The 17,660-nt window shown below is 29.3% G+C and overlaps 1 protein-coding gene across 2 annotated transcripts; it reads right to left on the bottom strand.

The window, feature by feature from the left end:
• Positions 1 to 536: 536 nt before the first annotated feature.
• On the bottom strand, positions 537 to 6,142 carry LOC110636741 (uncharacterized). 2 transcript variants are annotated; one of them, XM_021786566.2, is made up of 2 exons: positions 5,930 to 6,142; positions 537 to 3,189 (listed from the first exon to the last, which is right to left on the bottom strand). In XM_021786566.2, the coding sequence occupies exon 2, from the start codon at positions 2,915 to 2,917 to the stop codon at positions 869 to 871; it is 2,049 nt and encodes a 682-aa protein (XP_021642258.2). In that variant the 5' UTR covers positions 2,918 to 3,189; positions 5,930 to 6,142; the 3' UTR covers positions 537 to 868. The 2 variants fall into 2 exon arrangements, with proteins under 2 accessions (XP_021642258.2, XP_058009691.1); XM_058153708.1 differs by lacking the exon at positions 5,930 to 6,142 and adding an exon at positions 4,019 to 4,457.
• Positions 6,143 to 17,660: the final 11,518 nt, after the last annotated feature.

A 17,660-nucleotide genomic window follows, 5' to 3' on the forward strand; every position in this document is an offset into this window, starting at 1 on the left:
TTTTAGCCCAAAATTAAGAAAAAAAATTTTATAAAAATATATTTATAATTTTTCATATTTTCCTCTCATCTTTCTCATTTAAAAAAAAATAAAAAATAAACAAAAAAAATTAATTTTATACCAATCCAAATGTAAATAATAAAAAATAAAACTATTTTCCTCCCAAATTTTCTTTCCTCCTAAATGAACACCAAAATTTATTTGCTGCAATATTGCTTCAAACTCGGCTCTTATTGTTACATGGCATGTTAAACGGGCTTGGACGACTGACTTATAAAATACCAATCAATAGAAACAATCCATTTTGATAATTCTACCATCCCAAATAAATTCAAACTAGATATTCATAATTACTTCCCAATTTTAATGTGAGAAATGACGTGAAAATTCGACAGGAAACCCGACAAGCTAAAATACAATTCATTAATTAACCATAGCATAAGGAGTAGACGCTCTGAAAAATAACGCATACCAGTAAAGCAGCTTATAATCACTAATAGAACTTCATTACAGCACACGCAAAGCAGGAGAGAAGATGATACACTACAAGGATTTATTAATGCGAAAATGTTTGACAAACTGACCGACCATACAGGCAATAACCTTTACCTGAGTATGCTACCACCAGCTGGACACACGTAGGTATTTACAGGGAAGAACACCAGAGACCTATTAAGTCCTACTTGATTTATCCAAATTGACACGCATGGGAGGTCAAAGCTCTTATACCTTTCTTGCCATTTGAACAAATGAATGAGAACAAGTTCAGAACACCAACAGACTAAACCACATAAATGCAAAGGACACAACCATCCATGAAACTTTACCTATTGCTGAGGCCAAAATGAATACAATGGCAAGAGGAAACCTACATCCAGCTCCGAGGCATCATGTGAGATTTCCTGGCCTCTGAATCACCTGCTACAACTTGGCTGCTGCTTGAGCCAATGCCCGAACCACCTGCCAGCATTGCCATCAAACTGCCACCATGCACCCTGCCTTCTGGCACGAAGACTGACATTGTTGGCAAGCCTGGTTCCCCAACAGGGCTATGGGCATTTGGGACACCAAAAGTTTTCAGATTAGTAGTTTTGCTTGCTGATGCCACAAGATTAGGACCCATCTTCACAATATCCACATTCATGTCCTCAGCAATGACAACTTCTTTCATCTTCTCAGGCTGGCTAACTTTGGGTTCCTGGATGATGGGTCCCAGAGTGACACCACCATGAACCCTCTTATCCTGCACCAGACCACTATGAAGCGCACAGAGACCTGTCTTACCCCTGGCAAATGAGTTACAAGGACCAGTAGGCTGGACACCATATTCTGAGCCAGGATGGCCCCAAGAGCATCTTTTCCCCCCACCATGTGCCTTACAGAAATCTGTGCTGCCCTGGGCACTTTTGTCACACCCTTCAAACTTGCATCTTTTTCCGCCACCATGACGAACACAAAAATCTGTTCGTCCCCTTGCACTTTTGGTGCACTCAGCTACAGCACATCTCTTGCCACCCCCATGTGCAACACAGAAGTTGGTCCCGCCATGGACACTCTTCGTACAAACCCCGCCACCTTGGAAGGCACACCTTTTCCCTCCTCCATGACCCTTACAGAAAGGTGTGCTCCCTTCAGCGCCCTTGGTACATCCTGAAGCCGTGCAGCGTTTTCCACCACCATGTGCTTTGCAGAACATTGTGCTCCCTTGAGCCCCTTTTGTGCATCCTATCGCTTGGCATCGACGACCACCTCCATGTGAAATGCAAAGGCCTGAGAGGCCTTCAGCACTTTTTGTGCAGTTTTCTTTTTGACATCTTTTCCCACCACCATGCCGAATGCACAATCCTGATTTCCCTCTTGCAGCCCGAGTGCAACCCTCACGACTGCATCTTCGACCACCACCATGGCAAATACAAAAATCTGTGCGACCTTCTGCACTTTTTGTGCAACCAAGGAATTCACATCGCCGTCCACCCCCATGGGCCTTGCAGTACACAGTCCGGCCCTCAGCTCCCTTGTGGCAACCTGGTTTCTGACACCTTCTGCCACCACCATGTGAAATGCAACGGCCAGAAGCACCTCTGGCTCCCTTTCCACATCCCTCAACCTGACACAACTTGGAACTAGAGCTGCGTTGATGTGGCTGTTGCCGCTGTGTTATCCCAGAAGTACAGGTGACTGAACTTTTTGGCACTGTTATCACACTCGATGAGTGGTCTGGAACAATAAGAGTAGGATCACAAGTTCTTCGAAAATGGTTGGAGAAGAAGCTAGCCTCTTTGTTCTGTGACAGAAGCAATGTAATCCCAGTTTTCCAACTACATGATGTTGATCCTTCATCCGCATTTGTAGCCCCACCAACAGCAAGTGGCATCTCCATGCCAAATTCAAATGGAGTGGAGTTTGGATATGGATAGACACTAGTAATGTCAGATTCAGATGGACCAGTAGAAAGACTCAACTCCAGATCAACCTTGGGCTGCAATTCTAGTTCTTTAAGATTTGAACTAGCAGATTTATTTTGACTTGACATTTTGTCATTACCCAGGTGGAGGGAAAAGTCCAATTCAAGCTCCATTGACGACTCCTCATCAGTTTCTTTGGCTGAAGACATTGTAGTGCAAACAGTTGCTGAACTTCCCTTGCTGTCTGAGGAACTTGATGTGCGGCCTAGCCCAAGAGACAATGAAGAGCCAACACATTGACCCATGGATCCATCTATTAAATTCCATTTCCGTTTAACTCCCTTTGATGGAGACCTGTAAGTGACTGAAGAACCAGGGGAATCAAGACGTAAAATAGTATCTGCACTATATTCAGCCACAGCTCCTCCAACTTGCATTAAACTACCTAAAATGTTGAATGCGTTTGAGGGATAATTAGAAGCAAAGCCCAAGTTCTGAAACTTGTTCTCCATAAACAATGACTAAAATACAAAGTGATTTCCAAAACCTAATATCAACCTCAATGAACAGTACACCTGACTTCTGGGATCAAGAAAATTAGCTACAAAACTAGGGTTAGATGTCTCTTAAGGAGAACATCCCACCCCCGCTTACAAATCCAGAAGTATCACAGCGATCCATTTTCTTGTAAATTTAACAAAAACTGACTAATTAGTTGGAATGAAGCCCAGCGAATCTGAGTAGAATGAATTCCTTCATAAAAACTTTGAAGCTGCCAACCATTCTGTTATTCATACAATAAGAATAAGAAAGTAAGTGCAAACATATTTAGTATCATAAAACATCATGATTTTAAGACACAATCTGACTTTCTATCATCTACTATCCCAAATTTTCTACAGAAAACAGTTAACAACTCCACATGATAACTCGCATTTTAAGAGGTTCAAGCACAATGATATAGAAACTAAAGGAATCAAAATTTCACATTCAAATTCACAAATAGAAAATAAGAAAAATAGAAATAAGTAAACCAATAGCAAAACAAGTCACTGCTTATCATGCCATAAAATCAGTGCTGAAAGCTCATGATACAAATAATCACAAAATTCAAGAACACTAATTGAGAATTGTACAGCCATTAGGTAAGGGAAATCTTAAGAAACTTATACGAGGAATAGATGATGTAAGAATACAAATATAGTTCTTAACCAAGATTTATAATTCATTTGGTTAGCAGTTTTTGCATACTCTTTTGCTTCTGAAAAGCAAGAAAAAGAATTTGATATCAAAGATCATATATTTCCAAAATCCAAGCCAAATAGAACAATAGACAATAAATTTTAGGAAATATTACCAAATAGGGAAGAAAGAGAGTTGAGCAAATTTCTCTTCATACACCAGAAGTAGAGCAAGTACTGAATATAACAGCCAGCAAAAGTATATAGGCACCTCAAGTTCTAGGAGAGCAAAACCACACGGCCGGAAGATAATAATAGAAAAACAGTAATGTAACAATTAGGACTAAATAGCATATAATTGCTACAGAGTCAACTAACGAAGAGGAAAATTTAATGGATAGATGAGGGAAAGAAAATAATTAGAGGTTCAACCTCAGAGGTTGTAGCGACTAGATATCAGAGTTCCTAAATGCCTCATCTAAAACAGCTAGGCTTGATTAATATTTCCACAATGCCTGATTTGGTATGGGTGTTTTGTCTTTCAGAAGAACTACTGGAAGCAATCGGTGACTGTTTTCATCCTCCTTTCTTTTTATCCAGTTACATTGCAACAAACTAAAAATTTATGTTAAGACAGTCTCATTGATTGGGAGATGCTAAGGACAAATAAAGATGGATTGAATTGAACATGAGCAGCTGTCATTATATCAGTTTAGATTCAAGTGCAATCTTTTGTCAACCCTTTGAAGAAGTGGTTATGAAAATTATATCCAAAGGTCTGATTGTAGTCATTCTATCTTTTTATAATTATCTCTTTTCCTACCAAATGTAGCACTTGCTTGGAGGAGCATATTTCTAACATTAAGATAATTAAGAAGAATATTCCCAGCCAAGATCAAATATCATATCCAAATCCCATTCAAAAGGAGGGAAGCTTCATGCTGACATCAACAGTGGAGGTGAAGGTGAAGGTGAAGGTGAAGGTGAATGGAATTCTTTCAAGAAAATAGTATCAAAGCTTCCCCATCAGTTCTATAGTTAGGCAGTAGAAATGAACAATGATAAGACCAGTGATACTACTGGTACAATTTCACGTTTTGTGTGATGAGATCAGCAAGCTATAGCATGACACTACAACAATATTGTGGTTTATTCCCTGCAAACTACACAATACATACTTTCCTTCGTAAATCTGCTGCCTAGAAAAATGCATCCAAGAAAATTTAATCTGTTAAATCTTGCAATCAACTTGTTAGGACTTAGGACCTTATTGTGGCAAAGCAACCACTCGACTGTATGGAACATTCAATGGACTACATCAAGGACATGTTTCTTATTTCCTAGAAATCAACCTGTCACAATAAGCAATATTTTTTCTTTCTTTCACGCATATAGCAAATCAGTAACAGGTGTCAGAAAAACATATAGAGGAAAGAGGTAGACATAAATCCGATAGCAACTAACACATTGAACAGCATCATTCAAAAATAGGGGAAAATAAATAACTAAAAGATCAAGTTCTTAAAACACAGGTATCTCTAAGTGCAAGCCCATCAAATACCCAAAAAGTCCAATTAAAAGCATTCCCACCAAAAATTACGATAAAAACAAATGAATGAAAAGATCTGAAATAAGATATATGAAATAGAAGAATCGTTTAAAAAAAAAAAAAAACCATAAGAAAACTATGCATGTAGAATTACCAAGTTTCCATGAAAGCAAGTTAAAGCATCCAGGCTTCAAGCAAATCATGGATTGAATAAAATAGAGTCTTCCATTTTGAGAATCATAAACCCTTTTAATATCAAACAAAGGTTTTTTCTTAAAAAAACAAAAAAAAAAAATTTTGATGACAGCTAAACAAGCTATCGAACGGTTAATATGGGAAATCCAAACACTTAAATTAGCAATTAATCTCGATCATATAGAATCATGAATCCATGCGTAACATGAAAGATATAAAATATTTAAACTAAAAAGAAAATACTACAGAAAAAATTCTCTGTTCCACTGCAAAGAAAATCGAAGAAAGCGAAAATTTAGATTATAACTTCTCAGATGAAAATTTTCACAAAACTTTAATTCGCTCTAGCCCCCCAAGCATAGAGTTCGTAGCTGCGTAAAAAGAGGGAGCTCGGAGCTCAATCTATGAAACAGGAAAAAAAAAAAAAAAGGAGAATATTTTTCTCGTTTTCCTGCAGCTCCTCAGCAGCCAAACAGACCACAAGATACAAGAATTTCGACTAAAAAGAACAACTAAAATCAAAATTCAATAAAAAGGTGCGATTCAGCAGACAGGGTACAAGATTTGAAGAGAAAAATAGCGAGAATTAAGGAGATTACCTCAGAATTTAATAGAAATCGATGCAAGAATCGATGGCATGGAAGTGTACGGATTTACGGAAGCGGTTTTTAGGGCTTAAGGGCGTTGGCGATGGAGGCGGGGACGAGGCGGAGAGTAAAAGAGGGAGAGGAAAACATGAGGAGAGAGAGAGTGAGAGAGAAGCAGACAGTGTGGGGTGGGAATAACGAATGGGATGGGTGGAGGGACGGTGCACGTGTTAAAGACATTGGAGATCACGTGTCAAAACTCTGGGCGTTTATATGATTTATCATTATTTATTTTGAAATATAAAAGGTCAAAAATAAAATAATTTTGCCTCCATCTCTCACAAAACGTAAATCTCTTAAAAAAAATGTAGTGTAAGATATGCAACCATAAAAAAAAAATTCTTTTAAAAAAAAGAAAATAGATAGATGAAGAGTGAACATAATTTAATGGACAATCATATTACATTTATTTTTTTAATTAAATATGATTTCAAATATGAGTTGTAATCATTTCCAGTGAACATGGTAATTTATATTAAATTGATAACATGATTATACAGAATTTTATAATATGATCTGGTTTAATCCTAGTTTAATTTTAATTAAATATTAAATCCTGAACCCTCTGCTTTCATTAGTTTTTAGATTAGGCCGAGCCTGGAAACCATGGTTTATACCTCTTTTGAGCTAGTTTCTAAATCATCTGCGTTTCATGGAGAGGGCTTGTCTATAGATCTGTGATGTCCTTTTGTTTTGGGTTTGTCATGGTCAAAACAAAGAGGCGATTGCTGTTAACGTCGAGGATGGCATCCAACGAAGATTTAAAAAGTTGTAGGTGATAAGTTCCATTGTCATTCAGTGCTCCTTATTTGAGATCAGCTTTGGTGTCCAAGACCTTATATGCGCTTGTTGTCTTCTCAAGCAGCAAAGAAGATGATAATTTGATTATTAGAGTGCACTCTTTAGTTTTAGGTTTCTGTATGTTGATACTTTATGCCTTGACTTTGATTGGGTTTTGATTTTTTTTTTATGTGCTTATGATATGTTGTGGTGAACGTGGATTTGCCTTTGGAGTGCTATGTTAGTCTACCGTTGGTACTTCACTGCAAAGCTCTGACCGAGGTTTTCAGAATGACTATTAATTTCTAAAGATTTCCTCCACCTTTTTTATGAGTTAGGCTCTTCCCCTAAATAAATAGGTTTTGGTTGTATTTTTTAGGTTGAGCTTAGCCCCTCCCCTTGTAGTCCTTTTAAAATTAATAAAATTTTAATTTCAACTAAAATAATTTCCACCCCTAATTTCTCTATTAAAAAAATGTAAAGAATATTTGTAACTATAAAAGCACTAATATTTATAAAAGCACTAATATTGCCATAGTTTTCTATTTTTATTTGTCAAGAAATATTTTTATATATTTTCATTTATACAATTTGCAACACCAATTTTTAATAATTATAGATTTCTTAACTTAAAAATTGATCAAACCAGTTTATAAATTTTAAAAATAAGTTTGCTAATTTATTTACAACATTTTTCTTAATTTATAAGCTAAGTTTATAAATTAAAACAAATAAGTTGGATCAAATTTTCTCATTTTTATACTTATAAGTTAGTTTGATAAATTATTTTACTATGGTACTCTTATTTAATTTTTAAAATTTCATCATATATCTTATTTAATATTTTTCATTTAATATCCTTTTTAGTAATATTAACAATAAATGTAATTACAAATTACTTTGCACCAAACATACAGTACTTATTAACCATTTATAAATACTTTAATAAAATATGTAATTATTTAAAATTTTAAATATTTATAAGTTTATATTAATTTATAATAAATTAATTTTTATAAGTTAAATCAAACATTCTCTCAGATCATTTAATGTTAAGTTTGAAGAAATTTTGAGATGTAATTAAAAATTTTAGCTGAAAATTATTAAATTGTTATATATTAAATTTAATTTAAAGTAAATTTAATATTTTTTAATAAATATATTCAAGATATATTATTGTCAACAATCACTCTAATAATAATAATAATATTAATTTGATTCTTTATTTTATTGAAAAGTAAATTCAATATTATAATAAAAACTTTACAAAAATTAATAAATATTTAATAATTATATATCTTATGATATAAAAAATTCAAATTCAAATCTTATAAACTCTTTTTGTAAAAGTAGAATTATAGTGCTAATACTCTTCTTTCCTTCTTATATTTTTGGCAGTGGAAAAAAAATAATAAAAAAATAAATCTCGCAAAATTTTTCAAAAAATAATATGGGGCTTTGGACTCATAATAGCCATTTAAAAAAAATTATATATATAGAATACATTTTTTAAAAAATATAAAATTTAATCTTTCTATTATATTTTAACCCCTCACTTACGTTGAATATTTTTTATTTATTTTTAGATATAATAATATTTTAATTTTTTATTTTAATTTTCTTAGAAATTAAAATTAATTTTACCTAAAAATTTAAGGACTAAAACATTATTTAAAATAAAATTATAGAGATAAATTTAAAGACTGAAATATTATTTAAAGTAAGATCTTAGATATTAATTATATAATCTTTTAATTGTATAAGAAAATTCTTATAAAAATAAAAAAATTGAGAATTACATTTTTATTAAAAATAAAAGAGTTTAAAATAGATAAACTTTTTATTTTTATTTAAAAAATATTATACTCCTAATATTTTTAAAATATCAGGAGTATAATGCCCCTTGTCCCATTAGTGGCTTTGCAGGGCAAGTGATGTTTAAATAATAATTTGTGAAATTTCTTCTCTTATTTGTGGAATTGACAGTACAATTAATACCCCTTTGGTTGGGAAATTAAAATTAAAATAAATATAAAGAATTAGATGATATCACCATCATATAAAAGACTCTGAGTCTATAACAATTTATGAAGATTTTATTATATATTCTAAGATTATATATTTATTCTTTCATAATGAGATGTGGCCCACATTTTATAATTTATAAGATTACTGAATTCTTTTATGCATATAATGTGCTAAAACCCAGTTCTTTATCTTATAATTTTTCTAAATTATGACTTTTTAAAAGAAATTATATAATAATTTTTTATTATTAATAATTTAACACTTATTTATCTTTAAATTACATTAACACTTATTTTATTTTTGTTTTTAAAATAAAATCATATTATAATTAATATTTTATTACTATTTTTTTCCCAATAAAGCAAATTCCATTTCATACTTATTGAGTTATTGATAATATGTTGGGAGTTTTTCTTATTGTAACTTCTTATTACTTTCTCAATAAATATTTTTGATAAAAAGAATAAAAATAAAAAAAAATAAAAAAAATAATTATAAAAGATATTTTAAAAAATTATATAATGGCTTTGTACCTTAATAAAATAAATAGTACTTTATTAATAACCATCATAGAATAATATAATAAAATCATATCTTATAATTAAAAATAAAAATAAAATAATTGTAAAAAACACCAATGATCTTATTGTAGTATAGCATATATGTAAATTTCACATATAAATAAATATATTAAAAATTGATTTTATAAAATAAATATATTCAATAATATTTATTGATAAAATAAATAAAACTATTGTAAAAATTCTTTGTGAAAATAAATAATTATAAAAGGCACCATAAAAGAAAAAAAGAAAAAGTATTTAAAGAGGATAACCACATCCATTAATGTAGACAAATTATTAGCCAATGGGAAAATAGAATTACTAAAAACAAAATAACTTATATGGTGACGAAACGAGCCGTTCGATGGTAGGTTCGTAATTGGAGGGCATCAAAGGTCAAGTTACGTCACGCGTGGCGAAGCGATAACGAAACAGCCAGCGCCCCACCTTCCCAACTCTGACACATCCACATGACGTTCTGATTTTCAAGTCGGCAGCGGCTCGTCACCGCTCGTGGTGCTCTCTCGGCCTCATAGGGACCCACGCGCTACAACCGAAAGAAAACCAGAGACGCCTCTTTTGGGTCCCACCCACCATCCAAATCCCCGAGTCGTAATGTCTTCCCTGTTACGGCGGCAGTAAGCAGTTTTCCCTTCTCACTTCAACCGTTCAACGACGCGACGATTTTCACATCCTTGACTACGCTCCTAACCAGCGAGTGATTTAGAGCAACATCAATTTTTGCCTTCTCTTGTCATTTCCTTTTCTTTTTTGATTTTCCGTCTCTAACCAATAAGGGATCCGGCCTCGTTTTATTCCGCAAAGCTCTTTTGTGTTTCTAATGGAATATCTTTCCTATATTTTTAATAAAAATATTATTCTTCTCAGATAAAAAATTAAATTAATTTAAGAAAAATTTTTGAATTAATAATTTTATTATTAACAAATTTTAATATTTAATAATATAAATAAAAAAAATAAAATAATAAATAATTCACGAATGTAACATAAACTAGTGTTTTGCCCATTTCAATAAAAAAATAGTGTTCAAATCGCAAGAGATGTGTCCCCGAACACAGGGAAAAGCCAAAGTCGCACAGAGAAAAAGAGTGGTTCTAATAGATTTCTAAGCTGCATAATAATAAAGCTCAAATTTGTACCATCCAATATATTCATTCAAAGAATTTGATTCTTATCAGGCCTATCATCAATAGATTACAATACGCAGGATACTAGCAAAATGTAAGATTTTTAAATTCAAAATCAAACCTCTTTAATATTATATATTACTGTTTAAATTTATTTAAATTTGATTAAAATTTATCTCTTATTATTTATATTTTATAAATTTGATTATTATTGTTTGTATATTATATAAATTTATTTATTTTTACGTATTTTTAATTTTTATACAAAAATATTTTTTTTAATAATATTTATTTTCAAATTTAATAGTAATAAAAAAATATTTAAATTATATGTTTAAAATATAAAATATTAAAATTATAAATATATATTTTGTGCTTAATTAATAATTTTTCTAAATAAATTCAAAAAGTAATAGCTAATGTATAAAATTCAAAACGGACACAAATTTCAATATCTAATATAAATTGGGAAAAAAAATTTAAAAAATGCTTCTTGTAGACAGAAAAATAATTTTCACTTGAACTTTTGATAATAAGTTTTACTATATTATTTTTATTTAATTTTTAAAATTTATCATAAATTTTATTTGATATCATTTTTACTCGTTTTAATAATAAATATAATTATAAATTAATTTTTACTGAATATATAAATTATTTATCATTAACTTATAAATATTTTAATTAAATACATAATGCTGAAAGTTTTAAATACTCGTAAACTCTCATTAAATCAAACACCTTTTAAATGAAAAATTGATCACCTAACTTTTTTTTTTCCCTATAAATTTCACTTATAAGTAAAATATATATATATATATATATATATATATATATATATATATATATATATATATATATATATATATATTCTCTTCGTTCCATTTTCAGTCAATAAATATTGAATGGTGGAGGCTATACTAAGCACCAAAGTTCATCCTTATCATCCATCTAAAAAGTTTGCTACATTTATAAATCGGTATTCTTTCCACGTTATTGATTACGTAAGATTAATTTTTTCGAATTTTTAATAAGTGCATCAATCCACTTGTTGAAATTTATCAAATATGTTATCTATTATTAATTTTATATCGTAGTATAAAAAATATTTTTTTATATGATAAATTAATAATAAATAAATATATTTAATTAGAAGGTTCCATTCATTAGAAAAAATATTTTTTTTATAAAAACAAAATAAAAAGATAAATACAAATTTTATTTTATATTTTAATAATAAAAATTATATTTTTACTTTTTACATTTATATTAACGAAATTTCATAAAAGACTCTTATTTAATGATGTCTTCTATGAGTATTTTGGCGTCCTGGCACTCATGTAAAGTTAAGTAGCTTTATGCTAGTTTAAAATTTATTTTAAGACAAACATTTCACCATCACTTCCTTTGCCGTGCAATTGCAACTGAGAGACATAATGAGTGATGCTGATATTATTGCTACAATTGAAGACAACCACACCACCATTCACCATTAAAATTAAGGTCCTGTATAGTTGGATAACTTAATTAAGAAACCTCAAATCAGGAAATGTTAAAATTTAACTTGTTTAATTGGTTATTATTTTTAATTTATTAAAAAGTTAAGACTTTTAATTTCTTCACTTATCATGAAATAATTTATTTATTCCAGTCTATTTAAGTTACTTTCTAAAAAATAAACTTTTGAAAAGTAAGCTATTAATAAGGTCTAAAATGTCTAAATTCATGAAATGCTATATTTATAATGTAGGATATAAATTATCTTACAACTGGGATTTTAAAATTCTCCCACACTTTATAAATAAAACAATGCAATATATATTTTTACTTTTAGCGTAATTAATTATTTTTTATAAAAAATTTATTTTTTTAAATACAAAGTAAAATTAATTACTATAACAAAAAAAGAATGATAAAAGAAATAGAAATGATTCTTAGATCAAGTTGATCCACAGTAATGTGAATTAAAGGGTTCCTAACAACAAGAAATATCCTCAATACCCTCAATTAATTTTGAAGGTAAAGTGAGAGGTATTTCCCTGCATTGCACTCTTTTCCCTCCTTTTACATTTTCCCTCCACATTTTCTTTTATTATTTTTGGTTTTTGGAGCAAACAACATTATTATAGTGTTTTCATTTCCAATATTTCTTAAATGAGTTGTTATAAATAAAAAGTTAAAGATCAACCTTCTTCTATAAGTTTTTTTTTTCTACATATATTGAAGAGAGATCACCTTGAGCAAAAATATTCATCTGTTTTCTTCTATATATTCAAAAACTGCTTTCTTCACCCTTCATAAGTGGAAGCTTCAATATGTCAAAGCAGCCAAGGCAATAACATGTTTTCATACTTCAATTATATATAAAAATTTAAATATATTATTGGCTAATTTATTCATTAAAATGATATAATTGCACTTATGAGTATATAGTATATTCTATATAAGTCTTATATAATATTTTGTAAATATATAATATATCAAGTATGAAACTTAGTAGCGCCTTGATAAGATAATTAATAGGGATGTGTAGATGGGGGTGTCGTAGTAAGACGTTAGGCAAAATATCATTCACTATAATTACATAAAATGCATCAGGTAATACCCAGTAAAGATGGTGGAGTTACAATGGTTCCATTTAGATACCACCTTCTTAGACATCATTTTCTAGACATGCATTTCGTAGAATCCTAATAGAATCAAATCACTAGTAAGTACCGTCTTTCCATAACACTACCACAGTACTAAGGATTTATGCTACAAAGGCATAGATAGATAGGAGTCACTACCCGTGTAATAACCGGGACATATTCAGTATTTCTTTCGAGGGTCATGGATAGCAACTTACTCCTTGCACAGTTTCCACAACCATCATTACCATAGCCCATTGTCTAGGTTCGAGATAGTGGGTATGTAAGGAGAAGGCGTTAGGCACCTCTTATGCCTGGTCTAATATCGTTAATTTGAGTGCCAGTTCTCTACTAATATTTCTAGAAGTCTTGTTTATTATTCCTCTATTAAACTTTATCCTAAAAATGCAATTCTAATCCAACACAAGTAAGTAATTCACAAAAGGGTTATTGTTTACAAACAGTTTTCATACACAAATAATTTCCATCTATAAGGTTGCTAATTATTTAAATGATATTTACCGAATGACTGAAATTAATTTATTATTGAGAATTTAATTTACAAAAAAATTTCATTTCAAACAACCCTAAATTTTTATTTAACTTAATTAGTTAATTTTTTACCAAGTTACTCTAAGGATAATTAAACTAAATTAATTATGTATATGTGTAATTTATTCTAATATTACATAAGGCCCAAACAATCACAACCTAATAAAGATTTCTAACATGCTAATTTATTTTACAATTACCAAGTATTAAATTAAATTTATTTTATATGCTAAGGTTAGTTTAATTTACAAACAAGATTAATTTTAATTTACCAAGTATTTATTTAAATTAATTACATACAAAAGTCGGTTAAATTAAAAACAAAGTTAATTTTAATTTACCAAATAAAAATCCTATTATTACTACATTTTCATGCCAATAGTTATTTTAAGAATTTAGGGCTACTTATTGATAATTGCAGTTGCCATTAAGACAAGCTACCCTTGAAAAAGGGTCTTCTCTTTTAGTATGACAATGATATCTTTAGTTTACTCCTGTCTAGCTCTATGTAAATACCCTCTTTGGTACTTACCTTAGGGCTACTTACCAATTTTGTTTGTAATAAAAAAAAATAAAAAAAAAAAACTTAAAGAAAATAAAGAAAGTAAAAAAAATAAGAAAATACTAATAATAATTCGCATTGGATTCTAACTCTAGTCTCTTAAGGGGTTAAGATTCCTAATTAGTTACAACTACCACATGGTCCAGGTTTTCTAACATATTTCAAATACTTCATAACACTTTTTGAATTAAAAGAACACAGAAAAATAGATCAAATATCAATTGGAACCCAAGAACACACAAGAACATACATAAACATACAATTCTCAAATTCTGACAGATCGACAGTAGTAAGAAATCTAATTTTTTAAAAATAGTTAGACATACATAAAAATCATGAAAAAATTACAGAAGATAATTGACAAATCATATAAGATCTAAAATTCTAGCTGAATAGTCTACACAAATCATAAGTTTTTTCTAGTGACAGAATCTCACTACTTTTTTGTAATTTATAACTCACCAACCACAACAGAAATAAATGTGAAACTAATTGAAAAAGATTCATATGATTCTGAACTTAATTTTGGACACTAAATTCACACAAAAATGTTAAGAAACAAGGGAGATGTTAAGAAACAAGGGAGATATGGGCTTCAAAATTCAGGTATCCTGCAAATCGGATTTTGCAAGAACCTTAATTTCAAACAGCCATAACTTATAAAATACAAAAGCTTTTTCAGTGATTCTAGAGCCTAAAATTAATAAAAATTTCTTCTAGAATATGGATATAATTTTTCTAAAATTTTTACAGATTCAAAAAATAACAAAAAGTAATAAAAATATGAGAGATAAAAAACTGAATATATGCAGAGTTGTGTATCTCCTCAAATTAAACATGATTACATGATCTACATAAACATGCAAGATAAATTAAAAAACAAAAAATATAGAATTAAATATTACATGGTATAAATCTTGAAAAGAAAATAACAAAAAAATAACCTTTAAGAAATCTTGCAAGAAAATTTTCTTGACCTTTAAGAAATCTTGCAAGAAAATTTTCTTGAAAAAAAGAAAGAAATAAGAAAGAACTAAAATAGTTTTGAACATCTCTAAATTTTCTATAGCTCTAAAATATCTCTAAATAACTCTGAATTTTTTGAATATTTCATAATCTCTTTTTTTTTCTCCTCTTTTCTTCTTTTCTTCCCCCTTTCTCTCTACCTCAGTAGGGTATTTATAAGGTTTTGGGAGAAATGTGTGATAGGGTTTGGAGTCCTTAATTGATAAGGTTCAGATAACTTAAACAACTGAGATTGAGGAATTTGGGTGAGACTGAGATATGGGTGAAATGTTTCAACCAATAAAAAGAAAGTAAAAGGGGGTGGCACCACTAGGGAGTGAAAAAGAGAGTGGGGCCAAGTGGGAGAGAGAGTTTCTATAGGAGAGGGAGAGAGAAAAAAAATATTTTCTTATTTTAATTTTCAGAAAATAAATTAAATGGGTTCTATTTAAAATTTCTAACTAGGCTTTCTTAGACTCGTGGGGCCTAATTAAATTTAATTAGGTCCATTTAAGAACTACCTATATTAAATTTAAATGAAACAAAATTTTATTTAAATTTAATTAAATTAATTTTCTAAAAAATATATTATTATATTTTTAAGATCATGCCACAGAATTAATAATTCAGCTCCATACCTCCAATTACAATAATACAATTTTTCATCATCGGGTTTCTCACAGCCTCAATTTTTCATCATCGGATTTCTCACAGCCTCATATTTAATAAACAATGATATATTGATGAGATAATTAAGACTTATATAGTACTTATAAGCATATAGTATAGCTAATTTAAACTATAATGAAACATCGATAAGAAGAATTAAGTCTTATATAATATTTTGTAAGTATATAATGTATCATGTATTGAACTTAATGACATATTGATGAGATAATGAAGGCTTATATAGTACTTTAAGAGTGTAACTAAGTTTTATATGGTATTTAAAGCATATAACATATATGATTTTAAAAAATAATAATACATTGATAAAATGATTAGGGCCTACATAATGCTTTATGAGTGTGCAATCGAGTCTTATGTTTTATTTTAAAATATATAACATATCTAATTTAAAAAAAAAAAAAGAGTATATATAGTAATATATGAATATATATTTAACACCTAATAACACATTACAAGGATTAATAAGGTTTATATTGTGAATATGTTTAAATATATAATATATAGTATTTAAAATGTAATGACACATATATAAGATAAATAATGCTTATGTAATAATATATAAGTATATATTTAACACCTACTTACACATTGCTAAGATTAATAAGGTTTACTTTATGAATATGTAATAAGTATATTACATAGTATTTAAAACCTAATGCTATATATATTATATGTAAGATAAATTAAATAAAGCTTATATAATAATCTCTGGGTATATATTAATTTACACCTAATGACACATTACTAAGATTAAGAAGGCTTGTTTTGTGAGTATATATAAGTATGTAATATATCCAATTTAAAACATAATGATTGATAAATAATGCTTATTTAGTAACATGTGAGTATATATTTTAATCTTAAGATTTATATAATACTTTATGAGTATGTAATAAACGAAAAGATGTTCAATCAAAAATTAAAAAAAAGAAAAGTATTAAAAATTTAATTAAATACTATAACATATAGTTAAAATTACACTAAAAATTACAAATAAAAAATGTATATTAAAAAATAAAAAAAAATAAAATAATTAAAAATTTAATTAAATACTATAACATATAGTTAAAAATACTTTCAAAATTAAAAATAAAAAATTACATTAAAAATTAAAAATAAAAGAATTAAATAAATATTGTATTTAATAAAATAAAAGAAGTCAAAAAGTCAAGTGGAAATATAAATAAGAGCGAGAGTCTCTGTGAGTTTGAATGGAGAGAATGTAGATTTTCAATTGAGAGAGTAAGACAAAAAAAGAAAGCAGAGGGAATAGAGGAAGAGAAAAATTATGTGGCATTTTTTTTGCCAGTTACACATTCTTGACCTTTGAGTGTTCATTCACCGTTAGATTGGGTTGAAATTTGATTTGCACATTTCTAACATTTAGTTCTCCAGTTTGTGAAAGAAAATTGCACTTTAACAGGCCTTAGGGTACAAAGTTAGAAATTTGAAAATTTTCCAAACTTAGAGTTTCTTGCATCATGCCAATCACTTATACCATTGGAAAACTCATAATTTGGTCGCAACAAATTATATTTCAATTACTATTGAGCCTAATTAGCCATTAGGAAATAAAACCCCTAAATTTACAAGTTTGGATTTTGGAGAAAACTCACTCTTGAAGGCACAGAATCAAAATTCCACCTTCAATCTGAGGAGTGAAGCCACCAAGTATTGGCTCTCTAGCTTGTCCACATAAGCTCCTTGATCAAAGCTCCTTGATCC

This window comes from Hevea brasiliensis, chromosome 9 (genome assembly GCF_030052815.1).
Source record: "Hevea brasiliensis isolate MT/VB/25A 57/8 chromosome 9, ASM3005281v1, whole genome shotgun sequence".
Classification (NCBI taxonomy): Eukaryota; Viridiplantae; Streptophyta; class Magnoliopsida; order Malpighiales; family Euphorbiaceae; genus Hevea; species Hevea brasiliensis.

Excerpts from the sequence above, each read along its gene's own strand:
- LOC110636741 (XM_021786566.2), bottom strand. The coding sequence starts at position 2,917 with ATGGAGAACAAGTTTCAGAACTTGGGCTTTGCTTCTAATTATCCCTCA.